Raw genomic sequence first — 26,073 nt, forward strand, 5'->3', positions numbered from 1 at the left:
GTCCTTAATTTTCATTTTTAATAGGAGTCATTGATATATATAATCCACCTAACAAAAGCCCTAAATTTAGAGTCTTCAAACATTTTAAGAGTCTAAAGAGGTCCTAGGACCAAAAAATTTGAGAGCTGCTATTTGAGAGCAATAAAAATAAAAACTTAATATAATCTGCCAGCAACTGTGAAAAAGTTTTCCCATAGTAGAACACAAAACTTCCCTAGTCATTCATCAAACGAACAGACTTTCATATTTTTTCCCAGTTTTTGGGAGGTAGCTTTGAAGAATATGTATTCAGATTTTTTAAATTTCTTTGAGCTTCTAAATTTCTCTCTCTTTAAAAATATTAGACACCATGCCCTTAAAAAGTTCAACAGCCCTCAACTGATCCATCCATAACCTGTCTACCATAACACAGCTCAACATTCTTTAAAGGAATACAACAAAATATAATACTCAAAAACACAAAATGTAATACTCAAAAACACAAAATGTACCTAGTTTGAAATTACCAGGCATACAGAGAAGTAGAAATATGTGACCCAAACTCGGAGAAAAATCAGTCATTAGAAATAGACCTAGCCAGGCACAGTGGCTCATGCCTGTAATCCCAGCAGTTTGGGAGGCAGACATGGGCAGATATTTTGAGCTCAGGAGTTCGAGACCAGTTTGGGCAATATGGTGAAACCCCGTCTCTACAAAAAATATATAAAAATTAGTTGGGGGTGGTGGTACATGACTGTAGTCCTAACTACTTGAGAGGCTGAGGAGGGAGGATTGCAGGGAGGTTCAAGGCTGCAGTGAGCCGAGATTGTACCACTGCACTCCAAACTGGGTGGCAGAGTGAGACACTGCCCTGTCTCAAAAAAAAAAAAAAAAAAAAGGAAAAAGAAAAAGAAAAAGAAATAGACCTAAAAGGACAGATTATTAAATTAGTATGCAAGGATATTTAAACAGCTATTAGAAATATGTTCAATGGCTGGGCGCGGTGGCTGAAGCCTGTAATCCCAGCACTTTGGGAGGCCGAGATCGAGACCAGCACTTTGGGAGGCCGAGATCGAGACCATCCTGGCTAACACGGTGAAACCCCGTCTCTACTACAAAATACAAAAAAACTAGCCGGGCGAGGTGGCGGGCGCCTGTAGTCCCAGCTACTTGGGAGGCTGAGGCAGGAGAATGGCGTAAACCCAGGAGGCGGAGCTTGCAGTGAGCTGAGATCCGGCCACTGCACTCCAGCCTGGGCAACAGAGCGAGACTCCGTTTCCATAAAAAAAAAATAATAATAATAATAATAATAGGCCGGGCGCAGTGGCTCACGCCTGTAATCCCAGCACTTTGGGAGGTCGAGGTGGGCGGATCACCTGTGGTCGAGAGTTTGAGACTAGCCTGACAAACGTGGAGAAACCCCATCTCTACTAAAAATACAAAAAATTAGCCGGGCGTGGCCTGTAATCCCAGCTACTCGGAAGGCTGAGGCAGGAGAATTGCTTGAACCTGGGAGGCAAAGGTTGCAGTGAGCCGAGATCGTGCCATTGCACTATAGCCTGGGCAACAAGAGTGAAACTCTGTCTCAAAAAAAAATAATAATAATAATAATAATAAAAGGAAACAGCCAGAGTTTTTTAATTTAAAAAGCACATTACAAACAGAGGAACAAAGATAAGAAATGGTGGTAGACTTTCATCAGAAACTTTCTAGGCCAGGAGATTATATCCAAAGTACTGAAACAAAAAAGTCATCAAACTATCTTTCTATGTACAGTGGAAATGTCTTTTTTTTTTTAATGTCTTTTTTAGGCCAGGCGTGGTGGCTCATGCCTGTAATCCCAGTATTTTGGGAGGCTGAGGCAGGCAGATCACCTGAGGTCAGGAGTTCGAGACCAGCCTGGCCAACATGGTGAAACACTGTCTCTACTAAAAATATAAAAATTAGCCGGGTGTGGTGACAAACCTGTAGTTCCAGCTGAGGCAGGAGAATAGCTTGAACCCAGGAGGCGGAGGTTGTAGTGAGGCAAGGTCACGCCATTGCATTCCAGCCTGGGCAACAAGAGTGAAACTCCATCTCAAAGAAAGAAAGAAAAGAAAATATCTTTTTTTAAATGAAAGCAACATAAAGACCTTTCTCAAAGGGGGGAAAAAAAAAAAAGAAGAAGCCAGGCAAGGTGGCATGCACCTGTAATCACAGCTGCTCAGGAGGCTGAGGCAGGAGGATCCCTTGGCCCAGGAATATGAGTCAACCTGGGCAACATAGTGAGATCCCATCTCTAAAAGAAAAGAAATAAAGCCAAGGGAATTGATCGCTAGCAGACCTGATCTGCAGGAAATGTTAAAAGCAATGTTTCAGGCAGAAAGAAAATGATACACGATGGAAATGCAGATCTACACAAAGAAATAGAAAGTGCCAGAAAGAGTTAATATTTGGACAAATACAAAATTTGTGGTGTTCAGATAAAGGTCTACTTAGAAAGACATTTACAGTATTAAAGGCATATATTAGAAAACAAGAAAGGCTTTATCCATTATAAGAAACTAGGAAAAGGTTAACAGTAAAATTCAAGTAAAATAGAAGAAAGCAAATAATAAGGATATAAGCATAAATTAATGAAATAAGAAATGTGGTTGGGGGTGGCGGCTCACATCTGTAATCCCAGCACCTTGGGGGACTGAGTGAGAAGGATCACTTGAGCTCAGGAGTTCAAGATTGTCCTGGGCAACACAGGCAGACTTCTCTACCAAATGATAAAAGATTACCCAGGACTGATGGCACGAGCCTGTAGTCCCAGCTATTGGGGAGGCTGAGGTGGGAGGCTCGCTTGAGCCCAGGAGGTTGAGGCTGCAGTGAGCCATGATCACCTTACTACACTCCAGCCTGGGCAACAGCAGGAAAACCTGTCTCAAAAAAGAAAAATGTGCAGTTGAGGGCTGAGCATTGTTGTTCACACCTGTAATCCTAGCACTTTGGGAGGAGAATCACTTAGGCCCAAGAGTTGGAGACCAGCCTGGGCAACATAGCTAGACCCCATGTCTACCAAAAAAAAAAAAAAAAGAAAGAAAGGAAAACAACTTAGCCAGATGTGGTGGTGAACCCCTACAGTCCTAGCTACTCGCGAGGCTAAGGCAGGAGGATTGCTTGATCCTAGAAGTTTGAGGCTGCAGTGAGCCATGATCATGTCTCTCTCTCTCTCTCTCACACACACACACACACACACACACACACACACACACACACACACACCAGGTACATATGGCTTTACTAGATAATTATTTCAAACAGTTTAAGAAAAAATAACCCCAATGTTACACAAACTCTTTGAGAGAATGGTAATGGATGGAACACTGCCCAGGTGATTTTACAAAGCCAATATAACCTTGATTTTCAAATCTGATAAGGATGTTATAAGAAAGGAAAATTACAGGTGAATCTTTCATGAACATGGATGTAAAGTCCCTTTGCAAAATATTAGCAAATGAAATCCAGTGACATATGAAAAGGTGAATACCTCTAACAAGAAACTTAGCTTATTCTACAAATGAAAGATTATTTTAACATTTAAAAATCAATATAGTTTACCACATTAAACTAAAAAAGGGGAAAAATTATATGTGTTTGATAACATTTCATATTCATTTGTAGTAATAAAAAGAAACTGACCAGAAAACAAGGAATAAGGCTGGGTGCAGTGGCTCACGCCTGTAATCCCAGCACTTTGGGAGGCCGAGGTGAGTGGATGGCTTGAGCCCAGGAGTTAGAGACAAACCTGGGCAACATGGCAAGACCCATCTCTACACAAAATACAAAAATTAGCCGAGCATGGTGTCACATGCCTGTAGTCCCAGCTACTCAAAGGCTGAGATGGGAAGATGGCTTGAGCCTGGGAGATGAAGGCTGCAGCCATCGCACCACTGCACTCCAGCCTGAGCGACAGAGTGAGACCCTACCTTAAAAAAAAAAAAAAAAAAAAAAAAAAAAAAACAGAAAAAGGAAGAAAGAAAGAAAAACAAAAGGAATAGAAGATTATAGAAAGTTAAGGAAACATCCTCAATCTGATAGAATATCTGCCAAAAAAGAAATCTAGAGGAAATATCTTTGTATGTATGTATGTATGTATGTGTGTATGTATGTATGTATTTACTTGAGACAGAGTCTTGTTCTGTTGCTCAGGCTGGAGGGTAGTAGCATGATCTCGGCTCACTGCAACATCCACCTCCAAGGTTCAAGCGATTCTCATGCCTCAGCCTCCTGAGTAAACTGGGATTACAGGCATGCGCCACCATGCCTGGCTAATTTTCGTGTGTGTGTATTTTGTAGAGATGGGGTTTCACCACATTGCCCAGGCTGGTCTCGAACTCCTGAGCTCAAGCAATCTGCCTGCCTCGGCCTCCTAAAGTGCTGGGATTACAGGTGTGAGCCAACACACCTGGTCAGGAATCATCTTACTGAGTGTGAAATATTGGAAACTTTCTCTCTGAGATCAGGTTTGAGACTAATACTTTTTTTTTTTTTTTTTTTTTTTGAGACGAAGTTTTGCTCTTATTGCCCAGGCTGGAGTGCAATGGCGCAGTCTTGGCTCACTCCAACCTCCACCTCCTGGGTTCAAGTGATTCTCCTGCCTCAGCCTCCCAAATAGCTGGGATTACAGGCGCCTGCCACCACACCCAGCTAATTTTGTATTTTTGGTAGAGACAGGGTTTCACCATGTTGGCTAGGCTGGACTTGAACTCCTGACCTCAGGTGATCCGCCCACCTTGGCCTCCCAAAGTGCTGGGATTACAGGCATGAGCCACCACGCCCAGCCGAGAGGAATACTTCTATTTAACATTATGCTTGAGGTCCAAAGGTAAAAAGAGAAGTAAAAGGTGTAAAGACTGGGAAAGAAGAAATAAGGCTGTCTGTATTGACAGGAAACATGATTGTATACATAGAAAGGAAAAAAATTATAAACTCTTAGAATGAATAATCAAATTTAACAAGGTTGCCGAATACAAGATCAATGTCAACAAAAGTCACTTGCATTTCAATGCATTCAGAACAAATAAGTAGAATATAAAATTAAAATAATACTATTTACAGTAATACACATCTGCACGCAAACACACAGCACACATTGACTGCCTTAGAGCAAAACAAATGAAAGGCATGCAAGCTATCTATACTGATTCCAAGTCAGTACAGTGAGAAATGAATAAAGATCAAAATATATGGACAGGTCTGGGCGCAGTGGCTCACGCCTGTAATCCCAGTACTTTGGGAGGCCGAGGCAGGTGGATCACCTGAGGTCAGGAGTTTGAGACCAGCCTGGCCAACATGGTGAAACCCCATCTCTACTAAAAATACAAAAATTAGCTGGGCATTGTGGCAGGCACCTGTAATTGCAGCTACTTTGGAGGCTGAGGCAGGAGAATCGCTTGAACCTGGGAGACGGAGGTTGCAGTGAGCTGAGATCGTGCCACTGCACTCTATCCTGGGGAACAAGAGCGAGACTGCGTCTCAAAACACACACACACGCGCACGCGCGAACATGGACAGCTAGTTCATGGATTAGAAGACTCAATATTGTAAATATGTCAATTCTTCCCAATTGGTCTATAGATTCAATGCAATGTTTTAAAAATCTCAGCAAGATTATTTGGGGGCATGCAGAAGTTGACAAGCTAATTCTGACACATATATGGAAATGCAAACAGCCAAGAGTGACCAAGAACAAAGCTCCAGGATTTATACTACCAGACATTAACAGTTATTGCTAGCCTACATTAAGATAAATAGGCCTCGGCCAGGCACGGTGGCTCACACCTGTAATCCCAGCAGTTTGGGAGGCCAAGGCAGGCAGATCACCTGAGGTCAGCAGTTTGAGACCAGCCTGGCCAACGTGGTGAAACCCCGTCTCTACTAAAAATACAAACATTAGCTGGTCGTGGTGGCGGGTGCCTGTAATCCCAGCTACTCGAGAGGCTGAGGCATGAGAACAGCTTGAACCCAGGAGGTGGAGGTTGCAGTGAACCGAGATCAGGCCACTGCACTCCAGCCTGGGGGATAGAGGAAGACTCTGTCTCAAAAAAAAAAGAAAAACGAAGCTGAGAAACAGATCTGTCTGATTTGACTTATAACAAATGTAATAATTCAGGGCAGTGGGAAAGGATAATTTTTAACAACCGGGGCTGAATCATCCAGACATTCTTTTTTTTTTTTTTTTTGAGAGAGGGTCTAACTCTGTCACCTAGGCTGGAGTGCAGTGTCTATTCATAGGCACGATCAGAGCACACTGCAGCCTCGTCTTCCCGGGCTCAAGCATTCCTTCCACCTCCACCACTCCCTCCCAAGTAGCTGGGACTACAGGTCCATGCCACCATGCCTGGCTAATTTTTTTGTATTTGTAGAGATGGGGTTTCCTCATGTTGCCCAGACTGTCTGAATATTCACAGGGAAAAAGTAAATGTTGGCCTTTAGATTACAAAACATCTAAAAAATTTGACCACTCCTTCATACCATATACAAAAATAAAAATGTGAAAAGTTAAAACAATAAATCTTCTTTTAAAAAAACACAAAACAAACTCAAAGTTTCATGGCCTTGGATAGGTAAAGATTTATTAAACAAGATACAAAAAGAGCCATAAAGGAAAACGATTGGTAAATTAGATTGGATTGTAATTGTGAATTTCTGTTCAGCAAAAATCATCTTTAAAAGAGTAAAATGGCCTGGAGAGGTGGTTCACTCATGTAATTTCAACACTTCAGGAGGCCAAGGTAGAAGGATTGCTTGAGTCCAGGAATTCGGGTCCAGCCTGGGCAACATAGCACAACCTTGCCTCTATTGAAAATTTTTTTTAAATTAGCCGGGAGTGGTGGTGTGAGCCTGCAGTCCCAGCTGCATGAGAGAATCACTTGAGCGTGAGAGGTGGAGGCTGCAGTAAGCTAGGATTGTGCCACTGAATTCCAGCCTGGGTGACAGAGCAAGACCCTCTGTTTCCCCCCACCCCCGCAAAAAAAAGAGAGAAAAAGAAAAAGAGTTAAAAGATAAGCTATTATAATGGGAGAAAGAAGATAGTTGTTATATATACATATGTATGTATACCAACACATATGTATACATTCATATGCATATATATCTTAAACCTCATATCTGGAATATATGAAGTCTGCAAATCCGTAAGAAAAAGGCAGACAACATGACCAAACAAACAGGTGCAGGACCAAATAAGCTTGTCAGTTTCTGGGGCAATGCAACTGCAAATCACAATGATCTACAGGCTAAGCAGAATGGCTAAAATGTTTCAAACTGGCGATACCAAATGTGGTTGAAGATGGGGTTCCTGGAATGCCCATACTTTGCTGTGGGAGTGCGACTTGGTGGGACAACTTTGGGAAACTGTTGACTTCTACTAAAGTTGAACATTTGCAGCCTTTCTGACCAGCAATTCACTCTTAGCTATCTGCATACCCCAAATAAATGCAGACATCTGACATACATTTACCAAAACACACGATGGGAATGTTCACACCTGCATCATTTGCACCCTCCTTTCAAAATCTCAAATGTCCATCAACAGTTGACCATGGGGTACTCAACAACCTGAATGAATCATACGAGCATCATGTTGGGTGAAAGAAGTAGGAAAGTCTATAACAAGACAGAATCAATTTTTTTTTTTTTTTTTTTTGAGACGTAGTTTCACTCTTGTTGCCCAGGCTGGAGTGCAATGGTGCGATCTCAGCTCACCACAAACTCCGCCTCCCAGGTTAAAGTGATTCTCCTGCCTCAGCCTCCTGAGTAGCTGGGATTACAGGTATGCGCCACCACGCCTGGCTAATTTTGTATTTTTAGTAGAGATGGGGTTTCTCCATGTTGGTCAGGCTGGTCTTGAGCTTGCAACCTCAGGTGATCTGCCCGCCTCGGCCTCCCAAAGTGCTGGGATTACAGACGTAAGCCACCGTGCCTGGCCCAGACAAAGTCATTTTATGTTGAGAGAGGTTAACAGAGTGATGGTAACAACCAAGAGGGGACATGAAGGGGCATTGTAAGGCACAGGCATGTTCTGTTTTGTTTTGTTTTATTCTGTTTCGTTTGAGACAGAGAGTCTCATTCTGTTGCCCAGGCTGGAGTGCAGCGGTGCCATCTCGGGTCACTGCAACCTCTGCCTCCCGGGTTCAAGCGATTCTCCTATCTCAACCTCTGGAGTAGCTAGGATTACAGGTGCTTTCCACCCCGCCCGGTTGCTCTGTCGCCAGACCAGAGTGCAGTGGTGTGATCTGGCCTCACTCCAACCTCCGCTTCCCAGGTTCAAGCACTTCCCCTCCTTCAGCCTCCCAAGTAGCTGGGACTACAGGCATGCACCACCACTCCTGGCTAATTTTGTTTTTTGTTGGTTTTTTTTTGTATTTTAATAGAGGTGGGGTTTCACCATGTTGGCCAGGATGGTCTCAATCTCCTGACCTCAGGTGATCTGCCTGCCTTGGCCTCCCAAAGTGCTAGGATTACTGGTGTGAGTCACCATGCCCGGCCTGCATTTTATTTTTATTTTTATTTTTGAGAGTTGGAGTGGTGCTCTGTCTCCCAGGCTGGAGTGCAAGGGCACGATCTCAACTCACTGCAGCCTCCATCTCTGGGTTCAAGCGATTCTTATGCCTCAGCCTCCCAAGCAGCTGGGATTACAGGCACGCACCACCACACCCAGCTAAGTTTCGTACTTTTAGTAGAGATGGGGTTTTGCCATGTTGGTCAGGCTGGTCTCGAACTCCTGATCTCAGGTGATCCACCCGCCTCGGCCTCCCAAAGTGTTGGGCTTACAGGCATGAGCCACCGTGCCTGGCCAATGTTTTGTTTCTTAATATTCGTGCCAGTTACATAGGTATGTTCACTTTGTGAAAATCTGACAAGCTACACATTTATGGTTTGTGTCCTTTTTTGTATATATGTTACACCTTGATAAAAATTTACTCAAACAAAAGAGAAGAGAAGGGAAGGGGTGGGGAGAGAGGGAAGATTGGAGAACAGAAAAACAGAGAGAAAGAGTGAAGGAGGGAGACAAGATGCTAAGAAAACGGGGCTGCACATGGGTCCCACCTGGTCTCCAGGTGCCTGGAGCACCCTCTCCCAGCGTCTGCTCAGGCACAGCGCACTCAGGCTAGGTCGGCAGCAGATGGCTAGAGCAAGGTGCCAGGGCTCTCTCTCACCATCCTCCTTCTCCTGAGGGCTTGGATGTCACTCAGCCTCACCTGTAACTCTGTGCCCACTCTCCCTGGGTGGGTGGAGATTTGAATGCCAGCCTCCGGATGAAGAAGGGGATTAATTTGATCCTCCACCTGGGTACCTCTGAGCAGGCAGGCCGAGGACTGAGCAGGTGGAAGGTGTGGATGAGCTGCAGAAATGAGCTTGACTTCTATTTGGTGCAGCCTTCCCTGTCACAGTCTGAGCATGGGGAGGAGTCTGCTTGTCAGGACAAGGGTCGCCGAGATTGCAGCTGCCCCAGGCGAGCTTCCCGCTCTAGCCTGCCTGCATCCAAGGTGCCAGGACACTATGAAGAGTATCCCAGGCTGGGCTGAGGACAGCCACACTTCCTGAGCAGGATGCCAAGCCCTGTGGGGCCCAGAGCAAATGCTCCAGCCTGTTCTTTGTTTATTTCAATCTGGGACAAATGTTGCCGGAGAGGATCTCTACCGTCCTTTCCTGGGCTGACATTCTCCAAGCCCATCATGGTCTGGAGCAGATGCAGCTGTAGGAGGAGGCAGGAGGCCTGGGCTCTGGGTCTTTCAGTGGCTTTGTGACCTTGGGCCCATCACCATGCTACTCTTGCCTTGCTTGTTCCCTCTGTGAAATGAGGGGTCAGCATCCTTTGTCATCCAATATGGTAACCATTAGCCATATGGCATGCAGCTTCTTAAATCTAGATTTAAATGAATTAAAATTTAATGAAATTTAAAACTCAGGCCAGGTGCAGTGACTCACACCTGTAATGACAGAATTTTGGGAGGTGGCAGTGGGTTGGAGCAGGGTAGATCGCTTGAGGCCAGGAGTTCGAGGGCAACCTGAGCAACAAAGTGAGACCCCTTTTCGATTTTCTTTTTCCTTTTTTTTTTTTTTCCCTGAAATGGAGTCATGCTCTGTCGCCCAGGCTGGAGTGCAATGGTTCGATCTCGGCTCACTGCAACCTCTGTCTCCCAGATTCAAGCGATTCTCCTGCCTCAGCCTCCTGAGTAGCTGGGATTACAGGCACGTGCCATCATGCTCAGCTAATCTTTTTATATTTTTGGTAGAGAGGGGTTTCACCATGTTGGCCAGGTTAGTCTCGAACTCCTGACCACAAGTGTTCCGTCCGCCTTGGCCTCCCAAAGTGCTGGGATTACAGGCAAGAGCCACCACACCCAGCCATGTGGTTATATGATCTTTTCAAATTTTTCTGGGCTGGATGCGGTGGCTCATGCCTGTAGTCCTAGCACTTTGGGAGGCCATGGCGGGTGGATCAACTGAGGTCAGGAGTTCGAGACCAGCCTGGCCAACATGGTGAAACCCCATCTCTACTAAAAATACAAAAATTAGCCGGGCTTGGTGGTGGGTGCCTGTAATCCCAGCTACTCAGGAGGCTGAGGCAGGAGAATCAGTTTAACCCAGAGGGCGGAGGTTGCAGTGAGCCGAGATCACGCCTCTTCACTCCAGCCTGGGTGAAAGAACGAAACTCCGTTTCAAAAAAATAAAATAAAATTTTTCTGAGCAAAGTTTGCCCAAAGCCCAATCTAATCAACAGATAAAATGAGGAAGAGGTGGCCTGATCCCCCTGTGTTTCCCACAGTGATCCCCAGGCTCCTCCATGGGGCCCCATCTGTAAAGAAGGTCTGAGTACAGCAGTCCTACGCTTACACCACCAATTGACCTCTGGTCTATAAAACGATGCCTCTTGGAAGAAGACTTAGTTCAAGGCAACAGTAGCCACAACTTATCAGAGTTTATTGTCTTCCAGGCTTGTTTTAAAGCTTCTATACTCTAACTCACATAATCCTCCAATACCCTATGAAAAAAGTATTACCACCCATCCATATTTACTGTACCTACAGATGAGGCTCAGAAAGGTTGAGTAACTTGCCCAGGGCACACAGTTATGGAAATGGCAGGGCTGAAATTCAAGCGTCAGGTGAGTCTGACTCCAAAGCCCACTGTTGTAAGCTACTTCCCAGGCCTGCGATGGGTGGCCCGGAATCTCCTGAGGTCACCACACCAGAATACAGGTCTCCATCACCACTGGACAGCGAGTGAGTGTGTACAGAAAGTCTTGGTGTTTCCCTGGGACAGAGGTGTGCTTGGGGAAAGGGGGCTCAGCAGAGAAGCCAGGGCTGAATGGACAGGGAATCAATCCTTCCAACTGGACCAAAGCTGATGGCCTGGGGAAGTGATGGGGAGCAGAGATAGTCCCTCCGCTCTGAAAGGAGAGAGGATTTGAAGGCCGCTCTTATAGAACACTCCGTGGCAGGAGGGATGGCCCCCATTACTTGGAGGACACACTGGCTTAAGGCATTTTGAGGAGGCCAGCTCTGGTTTCTTCACCCTCCTGCCACACCCTCCCAGTGGATTTCTCCCCTGTGGTTCTTCTTTAAGCCACAGTTGCTGTTCATCCAGGAGTGTTCATTTCTTCTCATCTATGAAGCCTGTAAATGATTACATTCAACATAGAGTTTTACTGGCCTGGATGGCTCAGGATGCTCCAAGGCTTTACCAATGTCTCCCGGGGGAAAAACAAGCTATTATTGCAGGCTGGGCGGTGTCCTACAAAACCACCATTCCCTAAATACCTTTTGATTTGGATCCTTGGGTTCAGTTTACACAGAAGGTCAGGTGACCAACCATCTAGAGGAGTTTCCAGGACCTGGAGATGTCAATGCTAAAACCGGGGGGATCCTGGCAAACCAAAACAGTTTGTCACCCTAATGAGTGGCTACTGTCCAAGAAATTCATCCTTACTTTCAAAATGCTGCTGGTCCCATGGACTTCAGCACTCAAGGGCATTTTTAGAAGTGTCAACTGGAGAACGAGGATGAGGGCGGAGGCCTTGCATCCATGCTGCACACGGCCAGGCAGGACCACAGAGTCGCCCAGGTCATTGATGCACACGAACATGTCCATGCATCTGGGAGCTTGGAACCCCTCAGTCAACACCGTGCAGTTGTGAAACTGGAGGAAAACCGTGGTATGGGCTGAGCGCGGTGGCTCACATCCTTAATCCCAGCACTTTGGGAGGCTGAGGTGGGCGGATCGCTTGAGCCCAGGAGCTAGAGACCAGCCTGGGCAACATAGTGAGACCTCATTTCTACAAAAAATTAATTTTTTTTTTTTCTTATTGAGACAGAATCTCACTCTGTCACCCAGGCTGGAGTGCAGTGGTGTGACCTTGGCTCACTGCAACCTCTGCCTCCCGGGTTCACACCATTCTCCTGCCTCAGCCTCCCAAGTAGCTGGGACTGCAGGCGCCCGTCACCATGCCCGGCTAAATTTTTGTATTTTTAGTAGAGACGGGGTTTCACCATATTAGCCAGGATGGTCTCAATCTCCTGACCTCGTGATCCGACTGTCTCAGCCTCCCAAAGTGCTGGGATTACAGGCATGAGCCACCGAGCCTGGCCTAAATTTTTTTTTTTTAATTAGCCAGGCTGGCCGGGTGCAGTGGTCTTGCTCTGTTGTCTAGGCTGGTCTTGAACCCCTGGGCTGAAGTGATCCTTCCACCTTGGCCTCTCAAAGTGCTGGGATTACAGGCATTAACCAACATATCTGGCCAAAATGTAAGATTTTTTTTTTTTTTTTTTGAGACAGAGTCTTGCTCTGTCGCCCAGGCTAGAGTGCGGTGGCGCGATCTCGGCTCACTGCAACCTCTGCCTCTGCGTTCACGCCATTCTTCTACCTCAGCCTCTGGAGTAGGCTGGGACACAAAATTAAAGATTTTAAAGATATATATAATGCTTTCTGTTGTCCTATGAACAATACTAGAAATAACATACTAAGGCTGGACGCCGTGGCTCACGCCTGTAATCCCTGCACTTTGGGAAGCTGAGGCGGGCAGATCACGAGGTCAGGAGATCGAGATCATCCTGGCTAACACGGTGAAACCTCGCCTCTACTAAAAACACGAAAAATTAGCCGGGCGTGGTGGTGGGCGCCTGTAGTCCCAGCTACTCGGGAGGCTGAGGCAGGAGAATGGTGTGAACCCAGGAGGCGGAGCTTGCAGTGAACCGAGATTGCACCACTGCACTCCAGCCTGGGTGACAGAGTGAGACTCCGTCTCAAAAAAAAGAAGAAGAAGAAAAAAATAACATACTGAGCTTTATTGTTGACTATTCAAAAGAAATGATTCCATTGAGAAGAATTTACAAGTAAACATTGATTTCATGTAGATAGTGTCAGTGTAATGTTACAAAGAAAGTCTAAAGTTTTGGCTAGAGTTTAGAAAATATTCTGGATGTTTTCTTTTTCTTTTTTTGTTTTTTTTGAGACAAAGTCTCACTCTTGTCTCCCAGGCTGGAGTGCAATGGGGTAATCTTGGCTCACTGCAACCTCCGCCTCCTGGGTTCAAGCAATTCTCCTGCCTCAGCCTCCCGAGTAGCTGGGATTACAGGCACCTGCCACTGCGCCTGGCTAATTTTTGTATTTTTAGTAGAGACGGGGTTTCACCATGTTGGCTAGGCTGGTCTCGAACTCACAACCTCAGGTGATCCACCCACATCAGCCTCCCAAAGTGCTGGGATTACAGGTGTGAGCTACCGCACCCAGCCGTGGATGTTTTCATATGATACTAAGTGGAATATATTCAATTATTTGTCAATAGTGTAATAAAAGATATATCAGTTAAATCACCTTATATCTTTTTTATAAAAAATTATATTTACAACTCTATCAAACAAAGAGAGAAAATTAAATAATATATTAAAGGAGCTGAGAACCTAAAAATTAAAAATTAGAATACTTGGACCTCAGTGGGCAATCTGAGGAGCTAGAGCTACAAAAGTAGTTTGGAAATTGAGTCTTCAATATTCTCTTTAATGGAATTTATAAAAGAGAAGTAGTCAAATGTCTGGCCAATGGAAACACTTAAAGAGAAATGGCTTTGGTAAACAATAGTCTTTTATTTATTTATTTATTTAGAGATGGAGTCTCGCTCTATTGCCCAGGCTGGAGTGCTGTGGTGTGATCTCAGCTCACCGCAACCTCTGCCTCTCAGGTTCATGCAATTCTCCTGTCTCAGCCTCCCAAGTAGCTGGGATTACAGGCATCTGCCACCATGCCGGGCTAATTTTTGTTTGTTTTTTGTTTATTTGTTGTTTTGAGACAGAGTTTCACTCTTGTTGCCCAGGTTGGAGTGCAATGGCACGATCTTGGCTCACGGCAATCTCCGCCTCCTGGTTTCAAGCGATTCTCCTGCCTCAGCCTCCTGAGTAGCTGGGATTACAGGCATGTGCCACCATGCCTGGGTAATTTTGTGTTTTTAGTAGAGACGGGGTTTCTCCATGTTGGTCATGGTAGTCTCCAACTCCTGACCTCAGGTGATCCATGCGCCTTGGCGTCCCAAAGTGCTAGGTAAAGATGGGGTTTCACCATGTTGGAATCAAACTCCATCTCAAGTGATTCGCCTGCCTCAGCCTCCCAAAGTGCTGGGATTATAGGCATGAGCCACAGCACCTGGCAGTAAATGTTATTCTAACAGAGATGTCAGTACTTTCTTTAAGTCTATAAGGAATAAATGATTAAAGTTGACAAAGTAATAAAAGTGATTGGATATATAAAACTGATAAAGCTTGAAAAGGCAGAAAGCATTAGAAAAACAAAAAATGTAAGAGCCTTTTGAAATAATAAAGTGCCAATTCCCAGAAAAACTATTAAATTGTCTAACAAACTACATGAGAATGTATTTGCTGTTTTATGATAAACATAAACAAATATAGTAAACTTTGAGGTCTTTTAATTTACTTAATCCTGACATTTGGCCAGCTGACGTTTGCAAAGTTCTGTGGATTTTAAATAAACAAAAATTAATGAAACAGCCATTCTAACAGTGTTTTCAATACAGTTAATGACAGAGATACTGGCTATGTTAAAACCTAAGTATGATTAAGGCTAGAGAAATTCTAAATGTGGATGCTTTGGGGCCAGCAGAAGTTAAGAGGGAATCCAGCATTGTGAACATGATTGTTGATGATAGAAATGATCCTCTACTTAAACTTACCAAGAAAGCCATTGAAACAGTTTGATGCAATTCCTATGTCAAATCGTGGTCCAGACTGGGGCGCCATTTAGCTAGCGACAGCTAACTAAACAGCGTGCTGAGAATCTGTAACATCAAAAACTGATTTGGAGATTATTACAATAATATGGTGAATAATTTATACTCTACCCTTTCATTCAAGATGTATATACATATTTGAAATATCTTCATACATTTTATTTTATTTTATTTTTTGAGACTGAGTCTCACTCTGTCACTCAGGCTGGAGTGCAGTGGCGTGATCTTGGCTCACTCCAACTTCCACCTCCCTGGTTCGAGCAATTCTTGTGCCTCAGCCTCCCAAGTAGCTGGGACTACAGGCATGTGCCACCATGCCCAGTAATTTTTGTACTAGCTGGGACTACAGGCATGTGCCACCACGCCCGGCTAAATTTTGTACTTTTAGTAGAGATGGGGTTTTACAATGTTGGCCCTGCTGGTCTCAAACTCCTGGTCTCAAATTATCCACCCGCCTCGACCTCCCAAAGTGTTGGGATTACAGGCGTGAGCCACCGTGCCCAGCCTCTTTATACATTTTAGTGTATTTCAAAAGTAAAAGAACATATATCAGTTTTATTATTTCTAGCATAATTTATGTTCCATACCAGTCATTGAACATTTTTAATATCATTCTGCCTATGGAATGGTGGAGTAGAAATTATCAGCCCTTCTTTTACTTTTTCCCAACTTTTATTATGTAAAATTCCAAACATACAAAAAGGTTGAAAAACTAGGACACAGACATTCATATCCCCATGAGCTACATTCAACAATCTAACCTGTGCCATGATTGTCCTTCTCCGTACATGTGTGTTTTTTGAGCCATTTGAATGTGAGCTTCAGACATCATGACTCTTCACCCTTAAACACACAGCCTGTGTTTCTTAAAAATCAGGAGATTCTCGGCCGGGCATGGTGGCTCACACCTGTAATCTCAGCACTTTGGGAGGCTAAGGCAGGTGGATCACGAGGTCAGGATGTTGAGACCATCCTGGCCAACACAGTGAAACCCTGTCTCTACTAATAATACAAAAATTAGCAGGGCATGGTGGTGCATGCCTATAATCCCAACTACTCAGGAGGCTGAGGCAGGAGAACGCTTGAACCAGGGAGTCAGAGGTTACAGTGAGCCAAGATGCTGCCATTGCACTCCAGCCTGGCAACAGAGTGAGACTCTGTCTTAAAAAAAAAAAAAATCAGAGACTGATACGTGAGAGGAGACTCTCTCACATATCCATACCATTATTATGCCTAAGAAAACTCACAATCATTTCCCCAAAGGTCCCATGTTTTTTCCAGTTTTTTCAAAGTTGAGGCCAATCCAGGGCGCTATGTTTCTTTCTTTTTATTTACAAAATAGATGGAGCTTTGCTCTTGTTGCCCAGGCTGGAGTGCAGTGGCGCGATCTCAGCTCACCGCAACCTCCGCTGCCCAGGTTCAAGTGATTCTCCTGCCTCAGCCTCCACAGTAGCTGGAATTACAGGCACCCGCCACCATGCCCAGCTAAATTTTTTTTGTATTCTTAGTAGAGATGGGGGTTTCACCAGGCTGGTCTTGAACTCCTGACCTCAAGTGATCCACCCGTCTCGGCCTCCCAAAGTGCTGGGATTACAGGCACAAGCTACCGTGCCCCGCCCAAGCTTGCTTTAAAAGAAGATAGCAGGCCAGGCGCAGTGGCTCGAGTTCAAGACCAGTCTGGGCAACATAATGAGACCCCCATCTCTAAAAAAAAACTTAGCTGGGCACGGTGACACATGCCTGTGGTCCTCAGGAGGCTGAAGCAGGAGGATTGGTTGAGCCCAGGAATTTGAGGCTGCAGTGGGCTACGATGGCACTACTGCACTGTAGCCTGGGTAACAGAGCAACACCCTGTCTCAGAAACAAAATAAAAAAAACCAAATAAATAAATTAAAAATTAAAAGAGGATAGCAATAACTTTTTAACAGAAAGGGGGTTGATTAAACAAGGGTGTCAAATAGTTGATAATCCTTGAAAGTGAGGAAGGAAAAAATTGTGGTTCTTTTACTGTCTCACTTTTGTATGTCTTTTAAAACTTTCGTATAAAAAATTTAAAAATGGCCGTGTGGCCGGGTGTGATGGCTCATGCCTGTAATCCCAGCACTTTGGGAGGCCAAGGCGGGTGGATCACCTGAGGTCAGGAATTCAAGACTAGCCTGACCAACATGGTGAAACCCCATCTCTACTGAAAATACAAAAATTAGCCAGGTGTGGTGGCAGGCGCCTGTAATCCCAGCTACTTGGGAGACTGAGGGAGGAGAATTGCTTGATCCCGGGCAGCAGAGGTTGCAGTGAGCTGAGATCACGTCACTGCACTCCAGCCTGAGCAACAGAGTGAGACTCCGTCTCAAAACAACAACAAAAACAACAACAACAACAAAAACGGGTAGGATCGCGACAGATTGAGAAGATGAAGAACTCTTTAAGAAGATGTATAAAATGCATCTCCAAACTTCCCATCTTACGTGTGTGCCAGGGATTTACCCTGTGCTTAGTATTTCCAGAGAGCAGTTACTTACTGTTCCCCAATTCCACTCACATACCTTGAAACTATGGACAAAGTCTTTTTTTGTTTGTTTTTAAGATGGAGTCTTGCTCTGTCACCCAGGCTGGAGTGCAGTGGCACAATCTCAGTTCATTGCAACCTCCACCTCCCGGATTCAAGTGATTCTCCTGCCTCAGCCTCCTGAGTAGCTGGGATTACAGGCACGCACCACCACACTTGGCTAATTTTTTGTATTGTTAGTAGAGACAGGTTTCACCATTGGCCAGGCTGGTCTTGAACTCCTGACCTCAGGTGATCCACTCACCTCAGCCTCCCAAAGTGCTAGGATTACAGGCGTGAGCCACCTTGCCTGGCCCTGGACAAGGTCTTCTGGATGATACACATTCTAGTATAGATAAATTATGCTTCAAATCAGTTGAGACCGAATGGCCCCCACATCTACCAAGCAGAGCCCACAACTGATTGGCCACAACAAATGTCCCAAACAAGAATAGATTTACTTTGCAATAAAACACCTCCCAGATTTGTTTGTGTGCGGACTGGACTAACAAGGGTCTACATCTCCTAATACTTAATACGACCTAAGGGAACACCTGGCAGGAAAGGCATTGTTCAGCATTACAGCAAGCATGACACAAGAATCTTTCAAACAGGCCGGGTGTGGTGGCTCATGCTCGTAATCCTAGCACTTTGGGAGGCCGAGGTGGGCAGATTGCTTGAGCTCAGGAGTTCAAGGCCAGCCTGGCCAACATGGTGAAACACCGTCTCTACTAAAAATACAAAAATTAGCTAGGTGTGGTGGCACACGCCTGTAGTCCCAGCTACTTGGGAGGCTGAGGCAGGGGAATCTCTTGTACCTGGGAGGTGGAGGTTGCAGTGAGCTGACATTGGCAGCACTACCCTCCAGCCTGGGCATTGGAGCAAGACTCCACCTCAAAAAAAAAAAAAAAAAAAAGAATCTTGCAAAGAGAGTCTCAAAAAAAAAAAAAAAAGAAAAAGAAAAAATCTTGCAAAGAGAGTATCTGCAAGATCAAGGAAAGCTGGCCTGATATTTTAAGTCTCAAAACATCCATGTTGTAGAAACTTTTGCCTTGAGAAAAATATAAATAATTGCTCCAGTTTTGAATTACCTTCAGTCTCTGAAGTTATTTCTTAAGTGCTTCTTGGAAATTTAGGAAATGGGTTCTGAACTAAGTAAAGTCGAACAGGCTCCAGATTTATTAGAAAAAAAATCAGTGTCAAGGCAAAACAAAACATGATTTTTATCTGGAAATGAGATAAAGGTTGACGGAAGGGAAGAGAAGAGCATCAACAGGGTTGATCTTATTCAGGCCACAGATCTGAAAAATTCAAGCGTGGTAAATAAACCCAGAGAATCCAGAATGTTTCTAGAATCCCCTCTAAGGTGGTGTGCATGAAATAACTCATGTAGTCAGTGACCACCATTTCTGAAGTCTTTTATTATACAAACACTTACTGCAGAAAAATTATAAAATGCAAACAAGTGAAAGAGAGAAAAATTATCCATCTTGCCACATCCCAGGACCACATTGTTAACACTTATGTGAATATCCTTCCAGATTGTTTTCTATCAAGAACAATACTAATTTTTTCCCCACAAAAATCAGATCAAATATGCTGTTTGGACACCTGGGTTTCTTCATTTGGTATCTCCATGTAAAGAAATCTTTTTTTTTTTTTTTGAGACAATCTCACTCTGTCGACCAGGCTGGAGTGCAGTGGTGTGATCTCAGCTCACTGCAACTTCTGACTCCTGGGTTCAAGCAATTCTCGTGCCTCAGCCTCCCCAGTAGCTGGGATTACAGGTGTGCGTCAACCACACCTGGCTAATTTTCGTATTTTTAGTAGAGATGGGGTTTCACCATGTTGACCAAGCTGGTCTGGAACTCCCTACCTCAGGTGATCCACCCACCTTGGCCACCCAAAGTGCTGGGATTACAGGCGTGAGCCACTGCAAGCGGCCTTGCTTTGTTTGAATAGAGACAGGGTTTCACCATGTTTTCCAGGCTGGTTTTGAACTCCTGAGCTCAAGCGATCCGCCCACCCCAGCCTCCCAAACTGCTGGGATTACAGGTCTGAGTCACTGCGCCCACCCATCTTTTTTATTTCTACCTAAATATTGTTAATGGCTGCAAAGACTATTTCTTCTGGAGTGTATCAAAATTCACCATTCCCCTACATTAGCATTAATGTCACTTCCAGGTTTTTGCTATTAGAAATATGCTGCAATGAGCTTTCTTTTGTTAAGCACTACATTCTGGACTACATGTCACATCTGGCATCCAGAGGGACATTTGCTTGCAGATGTTACAAAGCCTCACTGCTGGAAGGTACTCCTCTCCCCATCTCTAGGGATCAGAAGAACCCTAGAGTAACCCAGTTTGGAGGTACTCTATGTCCAGACTCGCCTTATTTAGGACATTACAAAGATCACTGTATAAAAGGAAGACAGCTAAGCTAAATCCCAGAACTTTTCCGAAATCTGTTTGTCATAAAGTTGAAAAGTAAACATTTTCCATTATTTATTAGCACTACATTTACGAATCCATTTGCCTTCAGGCTTCCTGCCTGTCTGGCGGAATTCAGGTTTGCTATGGGAAAGGATGAAGCAGATCCTAATGAAAAAAGGAAGATTTTTCAGTAACTGAAATGAAACCTACAGCCAAGGCAAGTCAGACCCAGAACACAGTTAATAACCATTAGTTATTTCCTCTGTATTCTTATTTTACATCATCCCAGATTCTTTTTATCTCCTTAAAACACAGACTGACAAGAAAATTTAAATATTTTTGTTAAAGCAGTTACGGTCAATGCCCCACTGTGTCTGCAATTAAAAGAAATATGTATCCTGAATATTTGGGGATGAGATTTCTGTCTTGATTTTACTCCAGAAAAACCAATTACAACATGTAACCGGGCATTTCCAGACTTTGAAGTAAGTAAAAAGAATCCAGTTTCCTTTTCTCCAAATTCTTGGAGATGTCAAGTAGAACCCTAAAAGGCTGTAATTCACACGTTAAAACCCTGCTGAAAACACTCTCCCCTTGCATTTTGGAAGAGATACGTCACTCAACAGGAATGGCTCCCTCAGAATCCAGAATACACTCGCCAGCCAGCCGACCCTCGTTCTCAAGTGATCTCATGATTCCTAAGATGCTCTCAGGCAGCAAGTTCTACAGTATCTCAATTATTAGGGGATGCAGGCTGAGGGGTCACTTTAAACAAGATCAGTTCCTCTTGGAAGATGCCCTGTGGGGACCTTTCCAAGACTCAATTTTATACTCAATTGATACTTAGTTCTGTAGGTAACAAGAAATCAACAGAAACATTTTGGAAACAGAAACTCCTGAAAATCACAGAAACATTTTAGCAAGTTGTGTTCCTGGATGTCTCCTGAAAGCAGCCTGACAAAAACTTTGTATGGAGATGAGTTTTAATGCCCTTTAAAAAGCTCTTTTAAGTCCATTATTAATTGCCAGAATGAGTACACTGAGGAAAGGCCTTGTCCGGTGCTGAGACAGACATTAAAACAATGGTACCATGATTAAATAAGTTTTTTATTGTCACATTTAACTGCTTTGTCAGATATACATTGTAGATTTCAGTATGGCATCAAAATAAAAATATTTTCCTGAATGTCAAAATCTGAACAGAGGAGATGGTAATGGCACTTAAAAAAAATAAATTCACACTGGCGCTGAAGCTGCGTAGTAGGTAGCTGATAAAAACTGGAACACATTTGCAGATAAAGTGGTCTGCAGCGTTTTAAATCAAATGGCAGTGGTGTAAGGCCAACCAAACCAGAAGAGTAGTTAAAAGACAGACCCCCATAGAGGGGCGATCCAAAGAACGGCAGTTCTAGCGTTTCATTTTCGGTCTATATGATACTGTCTAATTTAGTACTGGAACTGGAGCTCAGTGAGTAAATGTCTATCCTATAAACTGAAACTACTTTTTCAGAACCCAGATTTTAAGCCTCTCCAACAACTTCCTTATTCTTACAGGTTTTAACTAGTTCAAAGGAAAGGCAGTTAAACTCCAAGTATTAACCTCTTGGCTGTCCTTGTCATAAATGGCGGGTCTTGCAGTTTCCAAACCAGAAGCCCAACATGCTCCTGAATGTCTTAGTGGTTTCACACGTTGTGGGCAAAACTAGAAAACAAGTAGTCATTAAATAAAAATATAAGTGCATCCCAAGAGAGTCTCTACACATACCGCAATTATTCCCTAAAGGGCAACTTAAAATAAAATAAGTATGGTTATTCAGCTTGAAAATGAATCTTTATTCACCAAGATTCCCAAACAGTTTATTATTAAATGTCTTTCCTCCACAAATAAAACTAACACTAGGATTTGTCAGAAGATCTAAATGAGTTATATCTCCTCTGTATGAACTCAGCTAAACCTACCGTGTCTGGAATCTGTTCATTATAAAACTCACTCCTTCTATTCTCCACTGCTGTGTGTCCTCTAAGATTCCATACAGGTGCCAGTGCAACACAGTAGTCACTGTAATCCATCAAGAAAAAAATAATTAATTTATTTTATGACATATTTATTTGGATGATTACTTACTGGTAATTAGTATCTCTACTTTTTTTTTTAAAGGCAACCATTTTAAGTGATAATACATATCAAGCTAGTAGAAAAAAGTTGAAAGCCCTCTCTTTTATCTCACAAAGTCATGCAGACAAGAGAAGGTATATCTGATTTGTTCCAATCAGGTTTCTTGGAATTATCAAAATTTCTTTTCTGGCAAAGATGAATTTGGCTCATCATAGAAAGGAGTTCTTTGAAGGCTGCTGCTAAACTTGTTTCCCTTTGAAAAAGTAAATTTCAAGGCATGATAGTGCAAGAGGTAAGTTTTTGATTTATAGAACATTTATAGACTAATTGTGCTTAGTCTCTAATTTCCAATTTATTTTAAAGAACAGAAACTACGCTGATAAGTTTCACTTTGCCTAAATTTACCAGTACATCCATGAATCGCACCAGAATTAGGACAATTTGATTATCTTAATGATTCTGCCATGAAGCTTGCACACTGTATCCAAAGGAAAAGACCCACGGATGGAGCCTCCCACAGGTTCTGTGCACAAGGACTCTCTTCTTGGGAGTCAAGGTATCTGAGAAAGCAGTTCCCCCCAGATTAAGTTCTCAAAAACCCTCTCAGTAAGCAATGAAGAAAACCAGTGCTAGGTGGAGAGTTCCTTTTGTTTAGTTAAATCTGGGAGGTCTGAGTGTTCCTGGGGTCCTCGTCGGGATGTGTCACGGGTCGAGAATCTTTCGAATGTGAGTATTCACTATTAGAAGGCTCTGTAGGGTCAATCAAATTTTCATAATCACTGTCGTCTGAATCCTCGCCACTGTCTCCAGCTGCTCTTTGGGGAGGAGGAAGGTCAGCCCCACTTCCAGGATACTTCAGTCCGGCACTGGTGGAAGCATAATTGGAGGAGCCCACAGCTTGAGGTCGAGGCATAAAGATACTCCTTTCCATGCGAGAGTGGCTCAAAGTACTTTCTTGATTGTTTGGGTGAAAATCAGAATAGGGGGGAGGAGGATCAGAGGCCTCTGCATCTCCAAGTGTACTTCTACCTTCAGCTGCAAACCCAGAAGAGGGCATCCGAGGACTGAATGCTGGGTCCAAACTTTCAGATGGCATCTGTCTGCTTAACACTGCCTGCTGCAATCCTGGATGAAAAAAAAAAGAATATTCTAACACTTTCTAGATTCTCACAGCTTTTCATCTCAATGTATAACATGGTCAACCCGAATGTTCTGGAAAACAGCAGTGAGGCAATGAAGCTGACTGTTACTATTAATTATTTTACAATTGCATAGTACTTAATAATTTACAAGATATTTCCCTACACATTAATTCATTTAAGGCCGTGACAAATTTCTGAAGTGTTATCATTATCGTTATGACTACTGTTTCCATTATAGATGCAAAGAAACCAGAGTTCTGAAAGGTGAGGTGATGTGGCTAAGGGGACAGCTGGAAGTGGGCCTGAGACTCAGAATGCAGGCTCTGCCGCTCCACATCCTGTGCTGGTTCCCTGGCGCGGGGCTTGCTGTGTCATGCTGTGGGGCCCAAAGGTTGAAATGGAAACGTCCTGTCCACGGAATGGAAATGTGAGTTCTTTCTTTGGCAGCCTCCTATCAAAAAACCGATTTCTTTATAGCTACCTGTCATAATACACTTATACACCTTAAAACTTTAAAAGCCCTATGTTAAGTAGGTACTGAACCACAGCTTTACTCTATTTTTATTAATGCTGTGAAAGAACCCACATAGTCCACATAGTCTTGAAAGTTTTTGTAGGTAACATTTAAATTTTTTAAAAGTATTATAAAACTGATACACACTCGTACAATATTTAGATTATTTAGAAAGGATGAAAGAAAATAAAAGCTGCCCACAATTCCATCATCCCAATAACATTGTCAGGATGAAAAGGACACAGGATTTCAAGCGAAGAGACCTAAATTGTAAGTATCAGGCCCTCACTTCCTTGCTGTGTTACAGAAGTCACTAATCCTTGCTGAACTCGGTTTTATTATCCAGCTTTGAGTGTTTGTCTGTACACATGTGTATAAAACATGGCTGACATCACCTAGTTTATACTGTTTTATATCCTAGTTTTTTGTTTGTTGAGACAGGGTCTCACTCTGTCACCCAGGCTGGAGTATAGTGACACAATCATGGCTCACTGTAGCCTTGACCTCTCTGGCTCAGGTGATTCTCCCACCTCAGCCTCCCAAGGAGCTCGGACTAGAGGTGCATGCCACCACACCTGGCTTTTTTTCTTTTCTTTTCTTTTTTTTAAGTAGAGACAGGGTTTGCCATGTTGCCCACGCTGGTCTTGAACTCCTGGGTGCAAGTGATCCACCTGCCTCGGCCTCCCAAAGGGCTAGGATTACAGGTGTGAGCCACCATGGTTGGCCTAGTTTTTGTTTGTTTGTTTGTTTTTTGAGACGGAGTCTCACTCTGTCGCCCAGGCTGGAGTACACTGGCGCTATCTTGGCTCACTGCAAGCTCCGCCTCCCGTGTTTACACCATTCTCCTGCTTCAGCCTCCCGAGTACCTGGGACTACAGGCGCCTGCCACCACGCCACCACACCCAGCTAATTTTTTGTATTTTTAGTAGAGACGAGGTTTCACCACGTTAGCCAGGATGGTCTCGATCTCCTGACCTCGTGATCCGCCCATCTCGGCATCCCAAAGTGCTGGGATTACAGGTGTGAGCCACCGTGCCCGGTCTAGTTTTTTTACTTAAAATTATATATTGGGGCCAGGCGCGGTGGCTCACACCTGTAATCCCGGCACTTTGGGAGGCCAAGGCAGGTGGGTCATGAGGTCAGGAGATCGAGACCATCCTGGCTCACGCGGTGAAAACCCCTCTTTACTAAAAATACAGAAAAATTAAGCCAGGCGTGGTGGTGGGTGCCGATAGTCCCAGCTACTCAGGAGGTTGAGGCAGGAGAATGGCATGAACCCAGGAAGCAGAGCTTGCAGTGAGCTGAGCCACTGCACTCCAGCCTGGCTGACAGAGTAAGACTCTGTCTCAAAAAGAAAAAAATAAATAAAATAATATATTGGGCATTAACTCAAATTCACTTCAATGGCTGTATAATATTCCATCATACATATATATACCATAATTTAAATAAAACTTATAACTGTAAATTGACAAATTATAGCTATACATATTTATAACATACTGCAATTTATTCAATTATTTTACTTTTGTTGACTTAACTACTTTAAATTCCTATTTTGGCCAGGCATAGTGGCTCACACCTGTAATCCCAGCACTTTGGGAGGCTGAGGCAAGAAGATCGTTTAAAGCTCAGGAGTCTGAGACCAGCCTGGGCAATAGAGTGAGACTTCATCTCTAAAAAATGAAAATAAAAATTCCTATCTGTATTTCTTTCTTTTTTCTGAGATAGAGTCTCGCCCTGTGGCCCAGGCTGGAGTGCAGTGGCGTGATCTTGGCTCACTGCAACCTCTGCCTCCCGGGTTCAAACGATTCTCCTGCTTCAGCCTCCCAAGTAGCTGGGATTACAGGTGCCTGCCACCATGCCCAGCTAATTTTTGTATTTTTAGTAGAGATGGGATTTCACCATGTTGGCTAGGCTGGTCTCAAACTCCTGAGTTCGTGATCCGCCCGCTTTGGTCTCCCAAAGTGCTGGGATTACAGGCATGAGCCAGCAAGCCCAGCCTCTATTTTGTTGTTTTTTTTTTTTTTGAGACAGTCTCACTGTGTTGCCTAGGCTGGAGTGCAGTGGTGTG

General features: G+C 43.9%; 1 protein-coding gene and 1 long non-coding RNA gene across 6 annotated transcripts in view; one reads left to right on the forward strand and one right to left on the reverse strand.

Moving 5' to 3' along the window:
- LOC139356163 (uncharacterized) overlaps positions 1–26,073 on the forward strand; it is a 50,181-nt gene that overhangs the window by 22,900 nt on the left and 1,208 nt on the right. For 2 of the 5 annotated variants that reach the window (XR_011607585.1, XR_011607583.1), the window contains exons 2-4: positions 22,502–22,635; positions 23,724–23,912; positions 24,162–24,269. This is a non-coding gene — a long non-coding RNA (uncharacterized lncRNA). The remainder of the gene's footprint in view (positions 1–22,501; positions 22,636–23,723; positions 23,913–24,161; positions 24,270–26,073) is intronic. The other 3 variants (XR_011607584.1, XR_011607586.1, XR_011607587.1) reach the window with 2 other exon arrangements.
- Positions 21,317–26,073, reverse strand: part of ABRAXAS2 (abraxas 2, BRISC complex subunit) — a 30,350-nt gene continuing 25,593 nt past the window's right edge. Inside the window, exon 9 of the mRNA XM_011721967.2 lies at positions 21,317–23,468. Within this exon, the coding sequence (XP_011720269.1) occupies positions 22,999–23,468 (470 nt within the window). The 3' untranslated portion in view covers positions 21,317–22,998. The remainder of the gene's footprint in view (positions 23,469–26,073) is intronic.

This window comes from Macaca nemestrina, chromosome 9 (genome assembly GCF_043159975.1).
Source record: "Macaca nemestrina isolate mMacNem1 chromosome 9, mMacNem.hap1, whole genome shotgun sequence".
Taxonomy (NCBI): Eukaryota; Metazoa; Chordata; class Mammalia; order Primates; family Cercopithecidae; genus Macaca; species Macaca nemestrina.